The sequence below is a fragment of the Ursus maritimus genome, unplaced genomic scaffold, assembly GCF_017311325.1.
Source record: "Ursus maritimus isolate PB19 unplaced genomic scaffold, ASM1731132v1 scaffold_1, whole genome shotgun sequence".
NCBI classification, from domain to species: domain Eukaryota; kingdom Metazoa; phylum Chordata; class Mammalia; order Carnivora; family Ursidae; genus Ursus; species Ursus maritimus.
This window is the reverse complement of record NW_024423343.1, coordinates 68,967,795-68,994,986: the sequence shown is the minus strand read 5'-3', so window position 1 is coordinate 68,994,986 and position 27,192 is coordinate 68,967,795. Positions and strand designations below refer to the sequence as shown.

Here is a 27,192-nt window from a genome sequence, read left to right as displayed (position 1 = left end):
AAAAAAAAAAAAAAAAAAAAAAAAAAAAAAAAAATCATAGCTGTTAAGGACACAATGAGAGCGGTAGGGAAAGAACATGGCATTCTCACTCTCTGTTAGAGCAGAAGAAAGCTGACATCTATCTCTTCCACAAGTCACTTTCTCCCCTGGACAAGGAATAGCCCCTAAGGGTTTGCATACCGTTTGCCACTTGGCCTTCGACCGTTCTGCTTCAAATTTGGCAACTTCTTTACGATCATGAAATGACACCAGCAGCTTCCAAATGCACAATAGGACGATCCCAATGAGAAGAATAGCCAGTGAAACCCCCAACATGATCATGGGAATATTTGGGGGCTTTGGACAGTCTGTAGAAACAAAGAAAATTATATTAAGAAGATGGTATAATTGGGGCATCTGGGTGGCTCAGTCGGTTGAGCGTCCGGCTCTTGTTCTTAGCTCAGGTCTTGATCTCAGGGTTGTAAGTTCAAGCCCTGGGGCTCCCAGCATGGAACCTTAAAAACTTAAGAAAAAAAAAAAGAAGAAGGAGAAGAAGAAGAAGAAGGTATAATCAATCTTGTGATGTAGAGAAAACATTTCTCATTAAATTTTCCAACCATATTTTTTTTCCAGTAGAAGGAAAAATAGTAACCCGTTTTATTTTGCTGAATTAAAAACAAATGAGTTACTTGTTGAAGGATAGCCCTATTCCTACAAAGAAGAACAAAAGATAGCGTTTGGTTATTTAAGGCAAATGGATATATACTTGAATGGCTGACTCAAAAAGAGTTAGAATCCAAGAATGAGGATTAATACACACGGAATATATAAAGGGCCATGAAAAAGACTGCAGTTTAATGACTAAAAATGGTCTTTTCTGGGTATGTGATAGAACAGAAATGAAATGTGTATGTATGTGCTCATTTACACAAACACATGACATTCCTTTTTCATGGATTTCCTTGAAACATGAACTGTCTAGGAGATTGTATTCAAACATATAAACTCCACCCTCCTAAGAAGTTTATTACTTGCTGCTGCTGCTTTTTTTTTTTTTTAATAGACAGAAGACAATGATGGCTTTTAGTTTTATTTTAACATTAATGCAGTGTTCTGGTGTCCTGGAAAGTTCCTGGACTGGGTTCAGAAGAGGTGGGTTCAATTTGCGTCCAATGTATAGTAGCTATCTGATATAAAACAAGTCCCATGACCTCTCTGAGCCCCAGGATCCTCAACCATCAAACTAAGTGGTGGGACTTCAGCATTCCCTTAACTTCCTTAAGGATAAGACTGAGCTCAGGTGCTCATGCTTATTAAACTCACAGCTTCCTAGATCCCTCCCCAGAGATTCTAATTCAGTGGGTCTTAGATGGAGCCACAGATGATGATGATGATGATGATGATGATGATGATGATGATGATTAACAGTATCCCAGTGAATTCTTATCTTCAGGGAAGTTGGGAAACTAGATGTACTGTGTGGTCCTTTCAACTTAAAACATTCTATGAAATGTTATTTTGACTCTATTGATGATATTAATATAATTTTACAATTACACAGCGCCTTCCCTCACTGACAGCAGAATGACTAATAATTCTTCCAATATGCCTGGGAGATGATACATTTCTTAATGAAACATTATAATTAAGCTCTCCCCTTGCTTTCATGAGAAAAAAACCCCACATAAAAATTATCATTAAGTATCTGTCTCCCTCTGCAAGAAGTGAGGCAAATCTGTGGTATCTGGGGAGGAAATGAATCATGCTTAGTTTATCCTAACTCTTATTGCTTTTAGATATTTAATAAGGAGAGTTATACACACAGGACTTGTCATGCTGCTTTCAAGGTATGGATCTATAACTGATCTGAATTTGAGCAGGACTAATGACCCCACAACAGCATGATGCCTGGCCTCACACACTTTTGTTCTTTGGATGAAACAAAAACAAACAAACAAACAAACAAACAAACCATGTAAGGACATTATGCAGAAATAAGTAAAGGAGCTAATGAAGTAGTTACTATGGTATGAAGATCTAAAGACTGCTTCCAGCATAACAAATGAACCATGGCTGCTTCTAAGGGGTTAGCAACAGTATTGCAAAGAAAGTGGCGGGCATGTGTCAGTGAGAATATATACTGGCTACATCTTTGACTACGGAATGTCTGGGGTGGGGCATAGCATGTTCTTGTGGAAAGCAAAATGAAGCTTGCTAGACCCTGCAGCCAGAATGTGAATTAGGAGGGCTCTCCCGTAGAGAATAAATAAAGGAGGAACATGCATGGCCTGGCAGAGATAATTTTTTAAGAACTTAGGGTCATTATACATTTATACATTGAGAATACATTATACATTGAAATATTCTACATTTCTCAGGAAAAGATTTTGTCCCAAGTACCAGAGCAGGTATTACACAATAGAAATGTCCACTATTTATACTGTCTTTAGTGTTTCCTGAGATGTTCAGACTGAAGGCATGTTTCTAGGTGGGGGAAGAGGCGCCATGTTGCCTGTCAAGTCCTGGCCAGTGCCAGCTGGTTCTCAGGTCCTGAATCCCTGAGCTGCCAGCCTGCCAGCTCTGTCACATGCAGCTATTGAACCCAGAAATGTGACTTTTCCGAATTAGGTTGTGTGGTAAGTATAAAACTCACATTGATTGTGAAGACTTAGTATGGAAAAAAATAAAGCATCTCAATAATTTCTGTATTGATTACATGCTAAATGACAATAGTTTAGATAGAATGGATTGAATAAAACATTACTAAAATCCATTTCACCAGATTTTTACTCTTTAGTGGGATTACTAGAAAATTTAAAATTACATATGTGGTTTGCATAACATTTCTATTGCTGCCGATCTAACAGGTTTCCATACAGCCAGTGGGAGGCAGTATAGCACAGTAGTTAAGAGCACAAGCTCCAAGCCAACCGGCCAGATTTTCCCAGCCAGCACTGGTACTTAATTACTGCAAGACTTAACACATTTTTTAACTTCTTTTTGCCTCAATTTCCTTATCTGTAAAATGGAAATAAGAGCAATATGCTTTACATGGTTGTTATATGGAAGGTACTAAAAGAATTAATGCATGTAAAACATATGGAATGATACCTGGCATATGTAAAACATATAGAATGATACCTGGTATATGGCATTAGTAAGGGCTCAATAAATGAGACCTGCTATTATTATTAGCAGTAGTATTAGTAGTATTACTACAACTATACTCTTCCTGCTTTTCTATCCTCAAGAGTTCAAAGGCCTGGAACCTCCACATTGGGACCTGTGGGTGTAACGTCCACACCTACATTCCTGCCAGGAAGGCTCCCAACTGTCATTCCTTAACTGTGGCTCTTATGAATGTTGTTCTTCTTCTCTGAAAATTCTTCCAGATGTAAGGAAAAAGACGAGCAAAGATCCCTCTACATCCACATACACCCTGATGGTGACTGTTCGCTTGGTTTCTTTTGAAATTTGTTTGTAGGACCGTGGGAATGCTTAGCCTTCACTTCCTCCCTCCCATCGTTGCGTCTGATGTGCAGTCCTGGGATTCTCCAGTCTTAGTGCTGTGAGAAGGGCTTACAGATTCTAGGACAGGCTCTGTCTTCAGGGCCCCTAGAAGCTTGGGTCCTACCTAGGAACGGGAATATTTGCCACGGAGAAGCATCCTTGGAGCTGTCAGGTGACTCCTGTTTAGCCTCGGGAAGCTAATTTTCTCCCTCACTTTTCCCAACTACAAAAGCACAGGGAGAAGAAAAAGCCCTAATAAGAAGTCATCAGGGAGTCTGAGTGCTTTTGTTTATGTGCCACTCAGATTGCGTGGAAGCACCAAAACAAACAAACAAACAAACAAACAAACAATGACCAATAGTTCGGTAACAAGGATGCCCTTATCAGCTAAAGGCATGTTTCTTTCTGTCACACACACACAAGATAAAAATAAAAATAAAAGTAAAACCAACCAGATACAAAAGCCCTTGAATTAAAAACAATTCTGGAAGTTCATTTTTGTTGTTTGGAACTCATTTTTCCAATGGAATCAATATTAAAAGGAATGGCTTTGATTTCAGGAGGACTTGCTAAAGCTCCTGCCACTGCCACAGAGGCTTGGAGGGTGTAGTCCCACGAATCTGACTTTATAAAACACATAACGAGGAGGCAGGTTTTTTGTATTAGGTAATTCTTCCTTGTACAGCAGGATTCACATTAAATTTCCTTAACTAATGGCCTCTACAAAGTATTTTATATATGCATTTCAAAGAAGTTGATTTATATGAAAATTTCAAAGCAAGTCCCAGGTGCACTCTGCCCACCTGAGCTTCAAGGCCAAGGTCACAATCATACCTTTGTATCTTGTATTGTGCTGACTTCTACCTCTCCTTGACCCTCAACTCTGCAATGTGGTATTTTTCTAATATTTTCTTCCTTGGTTTATACTGTCTTGAACTTACTTTTTGGTTACTTTGGTATTGCTTTGGTTTTTACACTCTTTAGTGGTGGCAGTTTGATTCTCTTGGCTTTAAATTCAGGACTTAATTATTTTGTTGGCACATTGATAAGCAAGCACACACAACAAAACACATCTCCCTGCTAGCCTGCCCTTGCTGCTATTGTCTGGGCAGAACCAGGCTCCAAGCTTTTTGGAAGACGAGAAGGAGGCTGCTGACAGGGTCTGGAGAGATCTGATTTAATGCAGCTGTCATTTCTGCCAGAAAGATTTAGGAACACATCATTAATTGAAGACAGAAAGAGGCACCTGTGAATATCTAAGACCACAGCCAGGGAGGTCTTGAAGCCATCCGTAGCAGAGTAGTATTAGAATGCAGAGTCCTTGGGGCGCCTGGGTGGCTCAGTCAGTTAAGCATCTGCCTTCTGCTCAGGTCATGATCTCGGGGTCCTGGGATTGAGCAGACTTCCTGCCCAGTGGGGAGTCTGTTTCTCCCTCTCCCTCTGCTTCCCCTCCACCACCCCCACTTGTGCTCTTTCTCAAATTAAAAAAAAAATGCATGGGGAGTCCAGGGCCACACATCACACCTGCTGACTCAGGATGCACAGGATGCAGGCATTTTAACAAGCCCCCAGGTGAGTCTGACACTCACTAAAATTTAAAACTTCTCAATAAAAGTACCTTTTATACTATTTTCTTTTCTACCTGTATAAACTTCTCTCTCTCCTCACTGAAGAGATTTTTATTTGAGAGCTTCCCAAGTTCCAAGCGAACTCCATATGGATGGTATGGGTGAAAACCCACAGAAGCGATGGACTCTTTGTATGTATGGATCACTTCCTTCCTCACCTGCTGCTTCATGTCTTTTCTGACTCAATGACCCATTACTGTAGGTTATGAACTGGCACATTTTTATATGCATTATTCTATTTAATCCTTGAGTCAACCCTCAGAAGAAAGTACTATTATTTTTCCCATTTTACAGATAAGGAAATAGAGACTCAGAGGCAAGTATCTTCCAGAATATCAAGCAGCTATTAAGTGGCAGAGCAGGATTTGAGCCAAGGTTTGCCTGATGCAAATCTCATTCTTTTAGACTATTATGCTCCTCACTACTAGCCATTCCTAAAGATATACCTTCTTCTAATATTGGACTTTATCATAAGTCCATCTTTCTATAAACCATCAGCCAGCTTTTGAGGTAATAATGCTTAGTACAAATATATCTTGTTATGCGGGCTAAGGAAGAGACATTGGAACACATCAAAACTTTCAACAGGTATATTTCAATCACGGAGAAAGTAGAAGCACTCTATCAAAATTTTGGCAATGTCTCTCCTGGAGAGCTACCACAAGCATCTTTCTGGTTGTTTCTTCCTCTCCCATGTGGTATCACTTACCATTGACAATGGAAGGCATGCCACCCACCTTTCTCACTGATGCTGTGAATGATGCTTTTCCCTTCATTATCTGTAGTTATTAGGAATGTAATAAGACATTCATTTTCTCCTTGCAGAGAACAGGGAACAGAACTATCCTTTGAAAAATCTGCAGATAAAGGAGTCATTCATTAGATTAAATGGGATTCCAAAAGAGATTATTTTTAAAGCAAAGTGGTATTAAGTTTTAATATGCAAATAAGAATTTCCAACACTGCAGAATAGGAATAGAAAAGACATAGGATTTTTCCCACCACCTGAAGTTTTAGTTTCTATTCATGTTCCAGAAGAACAGTTCCAGGTGTGGTCAATCAGGACTGACCATCAAATGCACTTATCATACTGATGGGGGGCAGAATTTCAATAGAGTGAAAGTACTTAAAGGCAGGTATGCCTAGTTGTTTGGGGAATAGAATGGCTCTGATTGTGGTAATGAGGGGGCTGTATGTTCCTCTTGGCTGACAGCATCTGGGAGGAAGCCTAGATTACATTTCAGAAAAAGACAACACAGCCCAAACTGATACTGATACTTCTAAGGGGGCCTTTCCCACAGTCAAGATTGCTGGCCATGTATTGTCACAACAGTAAATACCAATTAATATCAGGAAATGGGCATTGAAGTGTTATGTACTCAGGGATTGGGGGATGAAAGTAAACCCCAGATTAAAAGGAACCCAGTTGACAGTTGGCCTACCATTCAATATAGCCCTTTGTTAATTCAAAAAAAAAAATAATAATAATCCAGTTTTCCTCAAATCTTTTTCAAAAAGAAATGTTTTCTTACTGAGCTTATTCAAAAGGCAGAAAATGAATGTCACTACAGAAACTGAAAATAGAGTAAAATGGTCAGTCCTAGATGTCAACATTATTTATCAGAATTTGTAGTGGTCTGGTACCTATGCCAGAATTATGTAGCATTTTCCAAATTAAAAAAAAAACAACCCAAAAACAAAAAAACCCACAAAACTTGCTTAAAATTCTCCTATCTTCTAAGTTGGAGACTTTGTAATGATACTGTTACAAACACTTTTTTTGGAAACCAAACTGTTTTTCAGAAACTTATAAACAGAACAACTGTTTGCTTTTAACCTAAAATTTTGACATGATCCAATATTAGTGTATTATGTATGACACAGTGGGTCAGAGTATTGAAACTGGGACTGTCCCAGATAATCTTGGACATACTCTTGCTAGACCTATAACGTTTCTTATTAGCTTAAAAATAAAACAGTTTTAATAAAACAGAATCTATATGTGTTTCTTTGATTCTAACAAAGAAAAAGTAAATAACATGCTATTCATTGCTCAACAATGCTGTAGCCACAAAAAGAAAAATGTTAAGTTGTTTTTGCATTTAATTTATAAGATAAAAACCTCATGTCAGGGTCTGTGAGAAGAATGTCTGTATTATCTATGAAAAAAGGGACTAGTAAAACATTTAGCATTTTGGATAGGATTTCAGATGATAGATTTAAGTAAAGAAATTGCTTTTGAATCTATTAGAAGCATCTATTTACATAGGACTATTAGGAAATCTAATTCTAAATCATTCTCATCTGGTCATTCCCAAATGTTTAGGATCTTCTAAATCACCTGGGATTTTTTTCAAATAAGGATTCCAGGGACCCTCCTGGGTATCTGATTTGAGAGGGCAGTGGTATGCACAGGAGCTTGTATTTTAGTGAGTTGTTTAATAGTATTTTTAATATGGTGATCGGATTATGACATTTGGGAACCTCTGGGCAACAGTTGATTAGTGATATTTGTGTTATTTTGTGTGTATGTCATGAGTGGGCACTGCATATATAACTCATACTTTGGTCATTTTTAGATGGCCTTTACCACATGTCCTCTTACCACACTGCTCCAATTAATTAGGATTCATAAAGTCTTGGAGAATATGCCTTTTCTTGGTGGAGAGTTTTTTCCCTCCCTCTCTTTCTCTGCCATGACAGTGCACACCTACTCTGTTCCTCTCGAGCTTACTTACTGGAACATTTTATTCTTGGGTAGAAAATACACAGATAACTTATAACACTCCTTTCAGTAATATTAATCCTGCTTTTTTATTTTCTTTTAAATAGCTACAGTGAAGTACAGAGAGGCTTAATTTACTTCACCAGGATTATTTAAGTTTTCACGGAACTGTTAATATGACCTTTGAGTCATGACTCCCTTCTTGCTTTAATTACTTCACCACTCTTTTCCATGACTGTTATGACTCTAGATTTAGCCTGTTTGGTCATGTTTGGGTATTAAAATGGTATTATTGAATGTGCAATGAAAGGGTCCAGCTTGGGTTGGAGATTTGCATAATTAGCCGCTAAGGTTTTCTTTTGTTGTTTGTTAAGGAATGGACCTTTCTTTTTTACCCTCCTTTATGAGTGCCAGCACTGCTGCCCTAGAATAATACAATGAAAATAAGATCTCAGGCAGTCCATGAAATTTTACTTAGAAAAGGAAGAAATGCGAGAATGGGGGTGAGGAGGCTGGCATCTAGGAAGGTCCAGGAAGGATACAGAAATATAAACCATGTGCATATGCACCACGGAATTATGACAACTACGTGTTTAAGACCTGTGCTCTGGGGACGAATCAGGAATTCTCAGGGGCAATAGTTTCCCAAGGAAAAGAAAAGGGTTCTGTGGTCAAGTAAGTTTGGGAATCCTTCCTTACTCTAATTCTTACTTTTGCATCTCCTGAAAATTAACAATGCACATTTAATGTAATGTGCATAATTTTTTAGGAGTCCTGCGGGGGGGAAAAAAAAAAGCTTAGCTTTCCATTTCCAAAACTGATATGACCATGGGTGCTATGTCCCATCTAATACTTTCAGAATTAATGTCCCATGGAACACACTTTGAGTAACAATGCTCTGAATACATGAGTGTTTGGGTAAATTAAAAAGTGACTTTCAGCAAAATGGAATGAGTAAAGTTAAACCCTGAGCATCTTTAGAGATGCTCATGCGAGTCTCCACGGCACAGTTAAGGAACAATGTCTTTGGGTTATAAAGTTACACTATTTGACTTTATTCTCTATGTCCTTGTTGGGGGAAGGATGGGCTGATAAAAGCCCCTGTGCAACAGCAAATATGTGGTGATAATTTCAAGGTGATGTGATCAATGCCATAACTGAGTGAGTAACTTGAAATAGAACTTATAAAAAGTCTCATTAGAACAGTGACTTCTTGAGGCACCTGGGTGGCTCAGTCGGTTAGGTGTTTGCCTTCGGCCCAGGTCATGATCCCAGGGTCCTGGGATCGAGCTCCGCATAGGGCTCTCTGCTCTGCAGGGAGCCTGTTTCTCCCCCTCCCTATGCCTGCTGCCCCCCCTGCTTGTGTGCTCTTGCTCTCTCTGTCTAATAAATAAATAAATAAAATCTTAAAAAAAAAAAAAGAAAAGTGACTTTTTAAGTCATTTATAGGCTGACAAATATATTTTTTCTCTCAAATTGAACAAGGTTAGTGCTTTAAATAGAATTAGGAATCCAGTTATTATTTTCAGTTTCTGAGTTAGAAGTAGTTGTATTCCCCTGTTTTGAAGATCATTTACCCAGTTACACAAAAAGAATAATGCAAATATTTTAAATGCCCCTTGAGACCTAGTATTCCTCTCAAATCGAAGCATTTATGAGAATCTACTTAGAAAACTGTATTTAACTATAGTAACTCTCTGTTCAGGACTTACCATGTTTCCAAGGTTTACTCCTTTTCCCCCCTCAGCACATTAGATTTCCCATGCTGCCTGTGAATGGAGTTCTAGTCATTTGCAGGGCATTTTCTGCAATTTTTAGCCATTTCTTAGAAACACTTGGTAAATATCTCAACTGTTTGCTGTGAAATGAAGCCCGAGGATATGCTTTGACATTGAACTAGTTCCTAATGTGGTCAGTCCACGAATGCTACTTTCCTCGGTGCTTTTACCGCATCCTACTTTCAGTATTAGTGTAAGACACACACCATCTTGCCCAATTTATGGTTATTTGGCATATCTATCTTTAGTCACCAGAAAAGCACAGCCGAGGGGTCTTACGAGCACGAATCATGGTCCTCCCTCCAGGGTTATTCAACTGTGCACAGTCAGAAACCCCAATTTTGCAACAATGTAGGTAATTTTCAAAACGATATAAATGCCACTAACGTATTCCACTTGGGAAATGGATTAATTTCTCTACTCCATTTCTGTGTCTTCAAGATACATATTCTAGCGTGTCATAAATTGTCTTGAGTATTGCACTTTGCCCGAGATACATCTTGGTCATGTCGCTAACGCGCGTAAAGCTGCAGTTCCACCTGAGTCGCGTGAGAACGCAGAGTTTGGGATGAAGGAAAAACAAATCCCCCTAGATTGACCCTGGAGGAGGAGCTAGTCCTCTTTTTCACAGATTATTTTTTAAGTGGACTTCCCAGCTAAAATACAATGGATTTAAATATTTGAGATGACATTTTGCCATTAAAAAGAATCTGAGTTTAAGTCATTAAATTTTAAAATGGCAGGTGAAAGAAAGCAAGAGCAGAATTTGCTTCGTAGTTAAAGGTCACAGGCCCTTCTTGTATTTGGGGAGTGAACAACAGGGAATTAAGGGTGGTCATGTAACACCCATGTTTGGAAAGTTCGGAGTAAAAACACTTGTAAAGAAGTGGAGGGAAAATGGCCACTGACCAGAAACTGCCTGGTGTCTCCGGGCTGCTCTGGGGAAACCCATATTACACTTCACCTTGTCCTATCTTGACACAAGGCAATCAGATGATAGAGGATGAGTTCAGGTTTAGGGGTTAACATTTATCTATTTAAAAAATTTTCTCCTTGGAATGCCTGGGTGGCTCAGTCAGTTAAGCATCTGCCTTTGGCTCAGGTCATGATCCTGGTCCTGGGATCTAGTTCCTTATCCTGCTCCCTGCTGAGCAGGGAGCCTGCTTCCTCCTCTGCCTGCAGCTCTCCCTGCTTGTGCGCTCTCTCTCTCTGACAAATAAATAAATAAAATCTTTATTTTTTTTCTTCTTTTCTAATTAAAAAAATAGCATTCTAGAGTTCTCTACAATTGCATTTGTTAAGCAAAGATGAACTTGCCAATAAAGCCGAAGTCAAAGAGAATGGCTATGACTTTAAATTGCTTGTATCCCAAACCGTCATGTTTTTAGTCTTCTGGGATGCATTTACTCTTAAAAACTAATGTTGAACTAATGCCCGGGTTCAAATGAGGTCGATCTACTGAAAGCCCCTCACAGATTCTGCCTCTCAAGAACAACATAAAGAAAAAGAAAGCAATTTAAGACAAATCTAACCTTCTGCTTCACTGATGGTCGCACCAGCTAGTTTGCATTTGTCAACACATTCTTCTTGGGCCTGACCATCTGCAGACAGGTGGCATTCAATGCAGCTCCTGTGAACATTATTCAGTAGAGTTTATCAGTTCATGTTGGTGGAAAACAGATATGCAGCTGGGATATTGCTTTAGCACTGTTACTATGATTCGTGCTATAAGAGTATCTCATAAGAGGGTGTTGCCTTTTGTTACTTTCAGAAAGATATTTGGGTGATGTTCAAGAGGAAATTGCTTTATTCCGATTCCCCTTAGTAATCAGTGTTTCGTGAGCCAGGCTTTATAATAGCTACTATCCTCATTTATTTATAATGACTGCTTCTGATTGGTTAAATAACAAACAAAAAGCCCCAACAATCAGGCATACTTATTTTGGTATTTGATTTAGTTTTTTGGTTCATTTTACATTCTCCTGAGAAAGGTTTATGCTCCTAAAATATGATCAGTGACTAAACAAATTCGAATTTCTTAACAGAAATGGTCTGTATTTTAACAAGAATTCTAAGATTTCATACATGTCATGGATGACTATTTAAAGAGTCACTTGTCTGTAACTATTTTGAATGAGTCTAAGCCTTAAAGAGTTATTTTCAAAAGCTGAAGTTATGGCTTGGACCTCATTAATTCAGGCTTTTTAATAAATGACCACTACTTACAGAAAAGTGTATTTCCAAGAACATAGCCAGGGAATTAAGCTTCTCTAATGATGTCTATACAACTAAGTAAAACTCAGAATCTGAATTAATCTTGTGCTGAAAATCACTTTACAACTAGATTCTGTTTGGATTAACCCAAAACAGCAAAAGTTTTCTTATGCATCATCCTGCCTCTCTCTTCCCCAGGCCATGCAAATGTATACTCTTTTAAGTGCTGGAAACATTCTCCTTCCCACGCTCCACCCCCAGGTTTCCCCCAATCTCAGCCAAAACTGTCCTGCCCTAGGCAACTCTTCCCTAACCCTTACACATTAGTTCTCTTGCAGTGTAAGCCTCTGTGTTCCTTTGTAGGAAGGGCTGCGGAGCAGCAATCGATGTGGGAGTGGAGATAGAAGTCTTGGCTGGAAATTGCCTTTGCATTGCAATTATATTGCATTTATCTAGGTTATATATTTACTTAGAGTGGCTTTGCAGGGGGCTGCTGGACACTGTGGAAACCCTTAAAATCTCTAACCCTTGGTGCATCTCATTGATGTCTGCCCAAGCTTGTGTGGTAGCCCTGCTGTATGGTTCCATAGCACCCTTTATATCCTTTATTGTGACTGTCAGCTCAGTTACAATTATAATTGTATTATATTTTTATTACATTTACTTTATCATAATTTTATTATAATTATTATAATTACTTTATAATTACTTTAATTATTATATATAATTATTATTATATTATTATAATTACTTTAATTAATGTCTGTCTTTCCCACTAGATTCTTAGCACCTGTGATGACAGGAACTGTAACTGTGTCAGTCATCACTATAGGCCCTTGGCTTAACACGATTTCTGGTGAACAGTAGGTACTTAATACCTATTTGATAAATGAATGTATGAATGAATAAGTGGAATGGACTCATCTCAAAGCTAGCATAAACACCAAGGAGATTACCTGATTCCTCAAACTCAAACTACCTCGACTGTTAACTTCATATTTTATAAACCACATTTTAAATTGAATCATGTTTACAGAGAAGATTAAATAGATAAATAATGGAAGAAACATCCTGAAAGGACATTTTACATTTAATTCCATTCAAGTACATCTAACCATGTCCCCACACTTCTCTTGGAGTATGTCCAGGCACAGCAACAGAGAAGGTTTGACACCTGAATGGTGAGGAACCACTGAGTGAATATTGATTTTCTCACTCTGTGTACACTAGAAATGCAAATGTCACCATGTTGGGTACAGATTTAATGAAACTACGAACTGCTTTAGCATGTTTGCTGCATAATACATTATACACTGCAATGTCATAACACAGCCCATTCGGAGACTTGCTTCACTTGACCTAGAAATGTTGCCCCCACTTCCATTATGAAGTTACTTACCAACCAAACAAATAGTGATTTACTGGAAAACAAAAAAGTGGTTTGTTGTTGTTGTTCATGTGGTATAAAAGAAAACACAACACACAATAGCTGTGTAGAATGACAACCAAAGAGAGTTGCCAAAGAGCATGAGTGGTAAAGAAGAGGGAAGAAATGGAAAGCCACAGTCCTCTTTCTGCTTTTTTGCCTCCTTGAGTCTATAGAGAGGAATGAATCAGCAAGGTCAGGCTGTAAACTTCTAGATAAGGAAGAAGCTTGTCTGTTTCCCCTGAAAAGGCACTGAATGTGTGTGTCATCAGTCTACCTCCAGGGCATTCCTTATGTGTGGCTGGTATTGTAAGTGAAAGGCCATCTGATGTTATCAGTGTGGGACATTAGCTCAGCTTCCAAAGGCTTGTCTCTAGCAGAAACGTGACATTGTGGTCCTGGATAATCAGGACAAAGAAAGAGGCAAGTGAGACACCGACGTTCCAGGCTGACGATCACAGGGGCCTGCCTGGTGGGTTTGTGTATTTGAATGGATGGTCAGAGAACAAACCCGCCAAAAGCAATATGAGGGAAGTTGAGACATTACCGTTTAGAGTTACAGGGATCACCACAGGTAGGACAACGTTCACAGGTCTGTCCAGAGGCTCCGGGATTCGTGCAAACACACTTGCCACAGATGCAGTCCCCTCGCCCGCTACAGAGCACTCCATCCTCAGAGACGCAGGAGTCCGTGCTGGTGGTGCAGTTACAGTACTCGCCTGCCCAGCCGGGCCTGCACACGCATTCACCGCAGTCACACACGCCGTTATCTGCAAAACAAATGCTCCGTGATGCTTAGGGCCACGGCCACTTCAGATGGGGGGGGGGGGGCGGGGAATCTTTTCCCTTGGCCTTTAAACACCATCAGAAAGACTGAAGAAGAAAAATGAGAAAAAAGTGAGTGTGGAGGGGGGGGTTTGGGGAGCAGTGAGCGTAGATATATTTTATGGAACGAATTTTGCTAAGTGTGTATATTTATTGATCTGGTCTCTTAACTGAAGACCAATCTGATTACCTGATGTTATATCAAAAAGAACTTACAGAAAAATGAAATGAGATAATCCAGAAGCCTGTAATAGCAACTTCAGGGGTGTGTGTGTGTGTGTGTGTGTGTGTGTGATTATGCGTATGTGTGTATTTAAATTGTTTTTACAATTTTTTTGCTTTTAATTAAGGTGCCATAAAATAGAGATGCAGCACAGACCTGGGTAGGGCCTTGCCTCTACAGCATTCAAGCCGGGTGATCATAAAAGCCTCATCTATCAAATAGAGGGAATAAAATCTTACAGCAGTTTTGGTCAGATGAGATAATGTGTAAATCTTCTAGCTTTCCATTCACCAATTAGATGTCCTACAGGCATATAGTGAGTGCTCAACAAATTCATTTATTTAAGAAACTTTAATTGAGCATATATCATGTGCCAAAGATTGCATTAGGCACGAAAATACAAAATTAAATAAGGTCACTGAGCTTATAGTCTAGAGTAGGAGACAGGCAAATAAATACTACCAGTAATAAATACAGTACAATGGGATAAGTGTTATGCACACAGAGGGAGAGTTTCCAAATTAGACCAGAGATTTGGAGATACTTCCAAAGGAGGTGATGCTTGAGCTGAATTTGGATGCTATAGATAAAAGATAGAAGAGGGTGTGAGCTGCTTAATACCCACAGTAGTTTCATATAGGTAGAGTGAAAGGTGCATATGAGCAGTGGCCAGAGGGCAGGATGGCAGGGGTGGGGGTTGGAAAGGTCAACAGAAAGTCAGAAATCACATCATGAAAAGCTTTATGGGCTAAAGAAAGAACTGTTATCCTAAAAGTTATGGAATTTTAAGTAGAGACCTGAATAAATAGATATGTGTCTAGAAATATCCTGGCATCAGTAGAGAGGGTCAAACTAGAGACAGGAAAACTGGTTAGGAGGTTTTGTTGCAGCAAATGAGGCAAGAAGATCTGAGGTCCTGAACAGCACCAGTGGGAGTGGAGAGGAAAGGGGATACAGTTCAGGGGACGGATACTCAGGGCATGAGTGCAATTACTGCCATGGTGGAGGGGGCAGGGAAGAGAGAGAGGGATAGAATCTTCCCCAGGTGACCAGACAGCTGCTCAGTGGAGGGTGCTGATTTTTACTCACCTGGAATGGAAGCTGCCTGCTCATGCTCACTGACTTATCCCCAGTGCCTGGCACAGTGCTTAACTGTTGAACGAATAGATTGTTCTGAAGCAGAGGAAGAAGAGCAGCTTTGGGTAGGGAAGATCATGAGTTCATTTTTGGTTCTGTTGCGTTCTGAGGGCCCTATGGGACATCCTAGTAGGCAGAGATGTATATACGTATGTATATATATGGAAAGAGAGACAGAGAGGTTTGAGGTTTGGATCCATCAGAGATAGATGGCAGGTAAAGCTATGGTAGATCAGGTCATGTAGAGAAAGCAGATAGAGTGAGAAAAGCCCTGAAGAGCATCAGCATTTAAAATGTGATCAGAGGGGCGCCTGCGTGGCTTAGTCGTTAAGCTTCTGCCTTCGGCTCAGGGCGTGATCCCAGGGTCCTGGGATCGAGCCCCATGTCGGTCTCCCTGCTCAGCGGAAGTCTGCTTCTCCCTTTCCCCCTGCTCGTGCTCTCTCTCTCTCTCTCTCAAATAAATGAATCTTTAAAACAAATGTGATCGGAGAGAAGGATCTTACCAGGGAGACTGAGAGGTAGGAGAGCAATGAGAGCAAAGCTGCAGAAACCTAGGGCAGAGGCAGCTTGGAGGAGACGGCGCATGGCAACTTGCTGCAGACATAGCTCGTCTAAGTTATCCTCTAAAATACAATTGCTTTTTGTTTCTTCCTCAGCAAAAAGGGAAACTTATTCTCATGATAGGGATAGATTTTTATATTGAAATTTATTCCAGAAAATTAATATGATTTATAAATATTGTTAAATGAAATGTGCATTTCCTTTGAGAGAGCCCAAGTGTATCACTGCATGTAAGAATTACTTGGCAAAAATTTAGAAAACTCTTCCAAGAGCTCCTGTCGGAATTTAGAAACCCTTCTTTCTGCAGCCTTTCCTCAACCATCTACCATATCACTGCTAATTGATATCCACAAGCAACCAATTATAAAGTACCTGTTCATATAACCACAACCACAAAAACAACAACAAAACCTTCACGATGGCTTCATGAAGAAACAAGATGATAACCAAAGATCAAGACAAAATTGTCAGGCTCTTTTCAGAGGGATAGGTCTTTCTGGAATGCCATTGACTGAAAACTGTAAGTGCATAATGGCAGGAAGTATTTTCTGTAATGCTATTTGCCTGTTAGTTTCCCGTCTCTTAGAATCAAAATATAAAAGACTAATGGAATTTGGGCAAGGGAATAAATCAATGGAGCCCGATATCTGTGAGTGCTTACAGACGGATGAAAGAAGGTACATGAAAAAGAACGTTGTGGTAATAGGCCTTCAGAGAAGTGACACATTGCAGAGTGAATTAGTTGTTGAAGAAGTGAGATCTGCATGAGAAGGGGAGCTGAACCATATGTTGGCCTCTGCTGCAAACAACAGAGTGTCTGTTCACAAGGCCAGGCACCGTTTTTATCCCTGCACTAAGCAGGATGCCAGGCACATAGTAGGTACTCCACAACTATTGTTGAATTTGAATAATAGTTCTTACTTTTGTTATACCATTTTTTAAACTTTTTTTTTTTTTTTTTTTGAGTAGGCTCTACACAAAGTTGGAGCCCACCTCAGGGCTTGAACTCATGACCCTGGGATCAAGACCTGAGTTGTGATCAAGAGTCGGAAGTTTAACAGACTAAGCCACACAGGTGCCCCTATTATACCTTTTCAAAAGAAAGTTAACTAATAATACAGTGACATCCTTTGCGATGTTACTACAAACAAAATAGCTTTTGAGAAACAGTAATGATTGAGAATTGTAAAGGACCCTCAAATATGAAGGAAATTGGCATTAGGGAAGTTTTCAGAGTCCAACTGAGGAAATCATTGTGTTTTCTAAATAGAATATCTCTAACGATAGTTGTATCTGATAAAAAGAGAGGCCCTATTGTCAGACCTTCCAAACTACAATGCACAGATCAAGTCAACTCTTTCTGAGTGTACTTCCCTTTGCAAGCATGGCACCAAGTAAAGTGAAAGACCACCCACAAACCGGAAGAACTGTGTTGCTGAGCACAGTTCAGCAGTCTACACTGCTCTAGAATTCTTCGACCTAAGATTTAAAGGGTGAAATATAGGTGGGGGTAGGATTGCGATCCTCCTGTATTAGATTACAGGTAGAATTTTTTTGAAAGGTGATTTCAAATGTTTTGAGCACATATTTTGTTGAAAGATTTTTATTAGAGATGCAATCTGGGAGTCTGCCGAGCATATTCTTTTCAAGGCGTGGTGACAGCCTCTGGCTTCGGGCTGTGTCCTGCCTACATCTTATGAGAAGAGAACTGATGTGGATTTGGAAACACACCCATTAAATAAGGAAATAGACCTCTGAATGAAAGGGGAGAGAAATGTGTCTCAATCTGGACAGACCCTACATTCTTCCCTCTCTGGGGAGAAGATAGAAGGCAGCCTCAGAGGCACTTGCTGGTAGCAAGGGCCGCCGCAAAGAAATGAAATGGAGGTACGCTTCTAAGGGCATCACAGGGTTTTCAAAGAGCTCGGAATTCTTTGAGGCTTCTCTTCTCAGGCCTTTTTTCCTGAAAATCAGTCTCTTTTATATGTTCCTGACACTGCGGTTTGAAAACATAACTTTCTTAGTTTTCTTTAAAGATAATGGCTTTCTGTTTTGAAAAGCTGCCTGCTCACACACTGTGAAAAAGGGAGACACTGGGAGCTTAAATTCAGCTGTTCGTTAATATTCCTGTTGTAACATAAATTTATATCATTTAAAGAACATGAACACATTTGCAATTCTTATGCAGAGAGATTATACTTAAATATATGGATACATATCAGAATGATTTTTATAATAGTCTTAGTATATGCAATATATTCTTAAACTACAGTGATTCTCCATATGCGAAGGATTTTAAAACATATATTTTTCTGCTATTTAAACATTTTCTTGATCATAAAAATTCCAAAAATGTTTCATTTTTACCCTTTCCACGGCCTTCATATGTCCTTGTTCATCTTTATTATACCTGTTGCCTAATCTAGTATCTGTCACATAATAAGTGTTTAATAAATATCTGTGGAATGAATGAAGGCCCTGAAAGTTCATTTAGTATTTCTGTGTCCCTTGTCCTTGGCAATATGCCCCTTAAGCAGCCTAGCTTTTTATTTTTCCAAAGTAATAGGCATTTAAGAGTTGGGTAAGATACCGAGAAACCTGATCCAGAAAAGTCTGGAAGATAATGGAGTACAGATTACATGCAATTTTGTGGAGTCTGGGTAATAACCAAAGAGAAGGCATTTCCATTTTTTTGCCTACTGAACTCTGAGGGAAATAACAGAAGAGATGTAAGTTGAATTGGCAGAGATCTCACCCCAAGAGAATGTAAGAGCCAGAGAAAATGCAAACAAAGTTCAGTTACTTTGGTTTAGAGATTGACCCACTCCCTTGATCAGCAAATATTTATTGAGCATCTGCTCTGCCCAGACAAGTGTAGAAGGTGCAAAGGATGCAAAGCCCCTTCTTGATACTTGCCCAGTTGTGGTGTGAGGTGGATTTAGACAACACCTACCTCCGCAGAGCAGCCCTTTGTGCCTCACGCAGGAGAAGTTGTCACACTGGCAGTAAGGCCCATAAATGTTTCCATAGGGAGACAAGTGGCAGATGCACTGCCCACAGTAGCAATCGCCTCTTCCACTGCATGAGGGGTGATCCGGGGCCTCCTTGCAGGAATCTGTGCTGAGTGTGTCCTCCCCACACTCACAACGAGGACCCATGTGGCCGGGGTTGCAGGCACACACCCCACACTGGAAGGAACCGTTCCCGTTGTGACATTTGGAGCTGTTCACTTCCACTTCTTTCTGACAGTCACAGTTGCATTCCGGACTGACAAGTATTTCTAGGGCGTCCCCCAGCCCCACAGGCTTTATGATAATGTGTCTGCTTCTTCTCTCACAGTTGGGTATACTCACGGTCACGTTAAATGAAGCCTGGAACAGAAAATACTAATTATCTTCTTCCATCCACCGAAAGGCATGGGAGGAAACAAAGTTGCATGGGGATCAGCTTTGCCAAAAGCATTTATTAGGAAATTTTTGAAAATCGCTTTTGAAACACTTGAAAGGAAAAAATCCAGCTTCAGGGCAACAAGGTCACTTCTGACTTACCTGAATATTTTTTCAGACAATCTATTGACCCTATACTTACTGTGTCTCCCACCTTCATGTGAGAGCATTTCTTTTGGTGTGGGAAGAGGACCCCGTTGTTACAGGTAGCCATGAAAGATAGGTTGAGTCCTTCCGTGTCTCCTAACACTTCAAGTTCCACCTCAGACCGCAGTTCCTTCAGTTTGGACATAAAGGGTTAAAGTCATAACCAAAGAATACAACCAGGAGAATCTGTGAATCCTGTTCATTAAACTACAAGTGAGTAAAATGAAATTGGTCTAAAAGAAATTCACCATACCATCAATCAAGCAAGAGAGCCAGCAAGACACACACACACACACACACACACACACACACACACACACGTGCACATATACTTGTCATGTTTTATTGAGTCTAAGAGGCTATCGATTACAAAACACACCATTATTTTATGACAATGACATTATGACAAAATATCTCATGATCATTCTTTGCAACCTATGGATCAATCCTATTAGTCTATCATGGCTTTGAAAATTATTTTATGCATTCTGAGGGATTTGGCAAATTCTCCAGCCCTGAGTAGCATTGCTTGGCATCTAAAACACTTTTCTTTTTTGCTTTAATCTCAGTAACACAATATAACAATGGCTTCCTTTACTTGTAAGTATTGTCACTTCTTAGGTCCCATAAAGCAGCTGGTTGTTGCTTTGCGAGGAATACCAAATTACAGTCATTCCTTCGACAATATTTGTTTCACTGATACCAAATTTATACCCCGCTGCTGTGTTTTGGTACATTGCTGCATATACAACTTTTCATTTCAATATCAAATCGTCATGCAAAGTTTTTGAAAATATCTGAAAATGGCAATTATGCTAAACACCTTTAACACCAATAGTGAACTTAACAAATTGAGGTGACAACAACATATACAGTTAGGGCCAATTTCATACATTTGCAGGCAATGAATACTCCATTGTGACTTCTACCCAGCATTTGTAAGACACCATTAATCATAAGACATTTCCCAATTTTAGAGATGTTAAACATGGGAGAAACTGTTCCTTGAAATCAATATTGGAATTTCATATGTGCCTATTGTACATTTAATGTAGAGTCGGGTCTGGGGAATGAGTTTAAGATGAGATTTCTGCCCTCAAGATGATTATCATTTTGCTGTGAAAAAAACCAAACAAATGGAACCAAGAAAGCAGCTAACATGCAAGTCAATCAATGTACCATTATGTTTTAAAAAATCATGTCATACAGATGCAGGTTTGGGACAGTTCAGAAAAGAGTGGTCAGTGAAGGTTGAAGTATTAGAAGTCCTTAATGGCTATGTTGGATGTGGATGTGTGGACAGGATGACAATGGTGTCTCAGGGGAGGGGACCAGGAGAGAGAAAGCTCAGTGCCAGGAGTGTATAGAATGAAGACAAATGGGGCTCAGACCCAGCCCAGACTTCTGCTGTCCTGTGAGACACCAGACAACAAAGAGCCTTGAGGTTTGGAGAGATGACTTAAGACCTGTGGGAAATATTTGCTATAGCTTTAAAGCAGGGGCCAATCTGCTGAAAATACAGCTGCAGGGAAGTTGTCTGAGAGGTGTGTGCAGAACAGACTTATGGTGTGTCAGACTTACAGGGGAGGGGATAGGGAGACTGGAGTCAAGAAAGCTGAGATGCTGTATTTGCCCAGGCTGAGGCACAAGGATCAGGAACCTGGGGTGGTTGGTAAATGTGATAACATAGATTGAAGAGAGAAAGACTAGATATGAAACATTATGACAGAGGGGAGATAAAGACAAGGTTTTTCTGGGGGAAGAATGTCAGGGAAGGAGGAAGAAAGAGCTATTGTTATGGGGAAATCTAGTGTTATGTAGACTTTCTCTGTTCCTCTTTCTTTTGCAAAATAAAAGTCTATATTTGGAGGACAAAACAAAACTATGGAAAATAAAAACAATAAAATAGAATAAAAATAAATGTAAATGTAAAACATTATGAGTTAAGTAATACTTCAGCTCACCTAAAAAGATTCGAGTCCCTATAATCCTGGAATTTTAAAAGCATATTCAGCTTCAGATTTTCTTTAAGTATAATTTTTCCAACTGCATGGTAAGATGACCTTATCTTTCTCCAAATTCTAAGTTGCTGACTGTAAATTCTAAGTTATTCTTCTTCCCTGCTTTTATATTTGCCCCATATCGTCACTCCTTCAGTAGATGGACATAAGGCTGATTTTCCAGAATATAGTCTTCATCAGTGATTAAAGTGTCATTTCTCAGTCATAAAGATTATTTCTATCATGTCTTAGTATTTCAAATTCTGCTAATTTAGCATTACAATTTACTCTTTTAATCTGTTTCATTTCAATTAGTTACATTATAAGTTTATTCATCCAGAAAATATTTATTGACTGTCCATGATGTGCCAGACACTGTTCTAGGTGCTTGGGAAGCAAAACCCTCTAAAATAGCTGACCTTTTGTAGTCTATATTCCAGTGCGGGTAGTCAGAGAGGAAACAACATAACACATAAGAAAATTATGTAGCATGCTAGAAGATGACAATGCTATGCAAAACATTAGGGTGGGATAATGAAGATTAAGAGAGTGTGTTTAGGGGGTGTAGTCTGCAATTTTTTAAAAAGTAGAGTAGGATTCAGTAAGAAGATGACATTTCAAGGAAGTGAAGAATCAGATAACATGCAGATATCTGTCAAAAGAGTGTTCCAGGAAAGAGGTACAGTCAGTGCAAAGACCCTGAGGCAGGAGTATGTCTGGCCTGCTCTGGAAACAGAATAGCAAGGAGGCCAGAGTTGCTGCACTGGATCAACTCTCTGATGGCGTAATAGGAGGTGAAGTCACAGAGGTAACAGTGTGAAGGAGAATAGATCTGCTAGGGTCCTTGTAGTGGTTTTAAAGAAAGTGGCATTTACTCTATGTAAAATGAGAAAACAATTAGGGCTATCTATAGAAGAGTGTTATGACCTTACTTAATATTTTTAAAGGAAAATTCTAGTTGTTTTGTTTTATTTTGTTTTAGCAACAGAATGTAGGAAACCAAAGGTGGAAAAGAGAAATAGCATTTAAGAGGCTTTTGCAATCATTCAGGTGAGTGAAAATGGTGGCTCCAATCAGGATGAAGGCAGTGGAGGCAGTGTCTGGATCAAATTCTAAATAATTTTGACGATAGAGCCAGCAAGATTTTCTGATGGATTAAATGTGCAGGATAAAAGAAAGAGGGGAGTCAAAGGTCATTACAAGCTTTTTGGCCCTAGCCACATGAAGGATAGGATTACCATCAATTGAGAAGGAAAAAACTATTGGTGAAGTATGTTTAGGACAGTCCAGGTTACCCTCCTAAATTGCTAATTAACATCAACCGACTCCTAGACATCTGCACTTGGTTGTCTCCTAGAGAAGTATATATAGCATGGCATGGTTGCTGGGCAGCAATGAGGGCCCTCCTGAGGTCCATGATCATGAATTTAGTGAGATCGGTTAGCACAATTGCATGTTTTTCCCTTTCCTGTTCAGCTATGCAGGGTGAGTGGACAGTTGGGTTTAACCAGGACTATGATCGGCCAAGCAACCTCAGTGGAGCCGTAAGGGGCATGGGAGCTGAGGGTGGGTCTATAGAGTGATCCTAATGGTTGAACTTAAGCTGGAGGCCCAGGCACAAGAGGACATAGAGGGGATGAGGAACTGAAAAGAGAAGGTAGGGTCACTTGAATAAAAAAGAGAGAGAGAGAGAGAGGGTAGGGCCAACCAACTGGAGATCCTGATTGGTTGGAAGAAATACTAGGGGAACTAGCAGGAGTGAGCTGAAAAGGTAGGAAGTGCTGAGCAGGGAATGGGTTGCATGAAGCTGAGATTATAGAGGAGTCTATTAGCGATGGTAAAGTTTAAGTATGACAAAAGGGGGATAAGATCATTTTAGAAGCAGAGTTCAAGAAACAGAGGCCAGAGTACAGGAAGGAATATATGTATACTGAAGCTGAAATCAGGAGGTAAAGCAGGAGTAATGTTAGAGACAGTGGCTCTGTGAGTGCGGAGCAAAGGGAGAAATGAGAGATATGAACTGCAAGTCTGTAGATTTGAAATTAGGAAGAGTGGGTGACACAATCTGACCAAAAAAAGGGAAATCGCAGCATTGGTATATTTGGAATATCATATTGCAGATATTGCCAGGAATATTTTAATGTGAATTTCCCAAAGAAAGGGCATAAGTGTTTATGTGTATATTTCATCAAATCATTCACTCATTCACCGAACATCTACTATGAACCAGGCAAAACAAAACAAACCATGTCACTTCCCTTCTGGAGCTTAAATGCTAATAGAAGAGCTTACTGTTGGGAGCACTGGTATTTCAGTAGCTTTTATTACATGGTTAAGGAAGGAATAAAATTAGTGAATGATGGTCAAATGAATACACACCAGGTATTTCAGGTTTTTTTTTTTTTTTTTTTGTCAATATGGTACTGTAAAACACTGAGCTGAAATTCAAGTCACTAATTATAAACACAAATTGTCTACCTCTGCCTCAGAGTTAGTCAGAAGTATTTTCTCTCAATGTATTCTCTTTCCTTTCTATCTTTTTATAGACTAGAAAGAAATACAGTCAATGGATCCCCATATTTTATTTTATTTTTTATTTTTTAATTTTTATAGATGGGAGAGAGGCAGAGGGAGAGAGAGAATCCCAAGCAGGCTCCACACCCAGAGTGGAGCCGGACGTGGAGCTTAATCTCACAACCCCAAGGTCATGACTTGAGCTGAGATCAAGAGTTGGTCACTTAACTGACTGAGCCACGCAGGTGCCCCTGGATCCCCATACTCTAAAAGTTCTTTTAGAATACATTTTAAAATAACAGGATAGGAAAATAATGTGAACTAGTGCCAAGATCTATTACACACTTCATTCAGTGAATCACAACGTTATAATAATAACTCCAGAGCAAGATTATATAGTATAAGAACGATAGACACTTCTTTATATTTTTGGACAGTAACATAAGGACATGAGATTCACTTCAAATGTTTGATGCCTTGATTCTACCACCCCGTAAGTTACGTGGGTGATTTGGGAGCACAAAGGGAGACAGAAACCCTGACAGAGTAAGCAGGGGCATGCACGGGGCTGGTCACACAAGAGGGAGAAATGTTTTTGATGTTTACGTTTTCTAATTTGCTGAATTCCTTTCAAGATATTAGTGGCCAATGCTTCTGAGAGTTCTGGGTTAAAGAAAATTGAGTGTGTTCTAATGCAGTGGAGGATTGCTGTGTGATTTTATCTGATTCTACACATTAAAACTTTAATTACTGCATAAGAGGGAGGATGGTTTTTATAGTAGTTTGTTGACAAGCTTTCCTGTCTGGAAGAATTTCAAGCATGAGCTAATGTGTAGTTAATTTTTGATGTGAGCTAAGAACACTGAAGTTTCTGAGGACATAAGTTCAAAAAAACCCCTCATCCTATAGTTTTAATGGACACATCTGTTATTTTATTCTCTGAAGAAATGTATTTGAGAAGAAATACCTTGTTTTTCCCACTTAAGGTGAGTTTCAAAATTGGTGGTATGTTGTCAAAATCACTGGAAAGTATTTTTTGCAAAATGCGTAGCTCTTCCTTCCCTGAAAGTTCTCCTAAGACGTCTGTGAGAGGAATCTGGATACACTTTAAAAGCTTCCCAGATGATTCTGAAAAGTTGCTTAGTTAAGGAACACTGGCTCAGTACATGCCAAGTATTTTCATATAGTGCATATAGGTCATTTATTTGTAATTTTAAAACATCCAAAATTAAAGTTTTATTTATTTGTTATTATGTAACTGCTGTTTAGAATAACTGTCGGAGATTTACTGCTTTATAAAAATTTACTTTTTTCATTCATGTTCTAATTTAGACCTTCATTTTCATCTTTGTGTGCATGTATGTGCACATGTATGTGTTTTTTCTTTGTTAGTTAAGGCAAAAAATGGAAAGGGTACCTAGAAAACAAAATAAAAGAAGATCTGGTAACTGGCCATCTACCATTGATTAATTATGTTATGAAATGGGGACAAAGCAAGAGAACATAGCAACCCTATAGCTATGTATTTTCTTTTAAGGGAGGAATGCTGTCCTCTGGTACTAATTTAAAGTCAAGGCAAAAAAAAAATGATGTCTATGTATACATATATATGTATGTCTCTCTCTCTATGTATATATCCATAAAAATGAAAAATTCTTTGGTCCTCAAAAGTAGAGAATCTACAAAGTGGTGCTCCTGATATGCTTGGTGTCTTTTTTCCTCTTTGAGTTATGAGGTAGTCTTATTAAGCCTGTGGAGTTACTTCTCCACATAGTTCTGTTACTCACTGGTATTTTAAACTAAATTTTTTTTTTTTTTTTTAGGCAGGAAAGAGGGGAGCTTAATTGTAGGGCTCATGGAGCCTTTTCAATAGAATTAAAATTTTGCTATTGGTTATAATTACAAAAATAACTTCAACTTTATGATCAGGTTATGATTTTTTACCTTATTCCTCACCTTTCAGGAAGAATATCTGCAAATAAGGAGAACAAAATTTATGTTTTGGCTGCATTAGTGCAGAGAGATTTTGTACTCTCTCCACTAACAAATCCCAGTGCATTTAACTGCCTAAAACACATCTTAGTTTTTGAATACCACAGAAATGCAAAGAAAAAACCAAGCAAAACAAAAGAAAACAACTGTAAAATATCATACTTCATAAGCCGAGATGATCAGCTGGAGAATGTTTCCGGAGTCCTTTTGAAGTAGCCCTACTGTAGCTCCAGGAATGAGTTTTGCATAATTCTGTAAACAAAAAAGAATAAGTCAACCTGCTCCCTGTAATCAAGAAATGTTAAGTGTGGGTTTCGGCCTGCCGGTTGAGATCACCTCTATTTAACTGGCTGGGGGAAACAGGGTCCTGATAATAAACCAGTGTTTTTCCCGAAACTGTGGCCCTACTGGTGCTCCTTCCTGTGCACAAGTGGGAAGTGGACTGGCCAGAGCTGCCATTGGGGACATCAAGTGTGTGTGGTTGCCTTAGTCTAGAGCTGTGATTTATATCACAACTGGAGTCAAGTCTCAAATAATAATAGCACTTATATACCATCTTCCATTTGCAGAGCATCCTTTGTCCAAAAAATTCTGAGCATACTACCGGGAGCTATCTTCTCCTCGTGTAATGTTACAAAAACCCAGGTTCCACACTGGCCCCTCTTCGCCATTAGGTTGCTCTGCAAATCATTCAGTCCAGGGGTCTTAATTGTCAACCGCTTGATGGAGAAAAGAAGTGAGTTATTTGGATGCTTGCTGTTAACCTCCTTTCCTAGTAGTAATGAGCACCTGTTTAGGGATGTCACCGTGGTGCTGGGGTTGATCGGAATTGTCTCCACACATCACGATGGAGTTAGTCAGAACCTATCTCTAAATTATCTGCATTCTCCACTTATCTCCTTTTCCAAGATGTCGTTCCCATCTGCAGAGAGCTCACATTAGTTCAGCCACACTCCAGGTATCAAGCATGACCAGGGAATGAGGCGTTGCAAAGAAGAGAATTTTCCAGACCGCTGAAAATTACCCCTCCCTTAAGTTTTATGTTTTAAAACTTATTTTCAAATGAAAAGTTTTCTAAAGTATACAG

At 39.3% G+C, this 27,192-nt stretch overlaps 1 protein-coding gene across 2 annotated transcripts in view; it reads right to left on the bottom strand.

Annotated features, from left to right (window-relative positions):
- Nucleotides 1-27,192, bottom strand: part of ITGB6 (integrin subunit beta 6) — a 73,131-nt gene that overhangs the window by 5,974 nt on the left and 39,965 nt on the right. For both annotated transcript variants that reach the window (XM_008687016.1, XM_008687015.1), the window contains exons 8-14: nucleotides 26,268-26,357; nucleotides 19,595-19,729; nucleotides 18,960-19,377; nucleotides 13,808-14,030; nucleotides 11,153-11,250; nucleotides 5,855-5,974; nucleotides 181-347 (exon numbers count right to left, since the gene is read on the bottom strand). In XM_008687016.1, coding sequence (XP_008685238.1) covers nucleotides 181-347; nucleotides 5,855-5,974; nucleotides 11,153-11,250; nucleotides 13,808-14,030; nucleotides 18,960-19,377; nucleotides 19,595-19,729; nucleotides 26,268-26,357 — 1,251 coding nt within the window. The remainder of the gene's footprint in view (nucleotides 1-180; nucleotides 348-5,854; nucleotides 5,975-11,152; nucleotides 11,251-13,807; nucleotides 14,031-18,959; nucleotides 19,378-19,594; nucleotides 19,730-26,267; nucleotides 26,358-27,192) is intronic.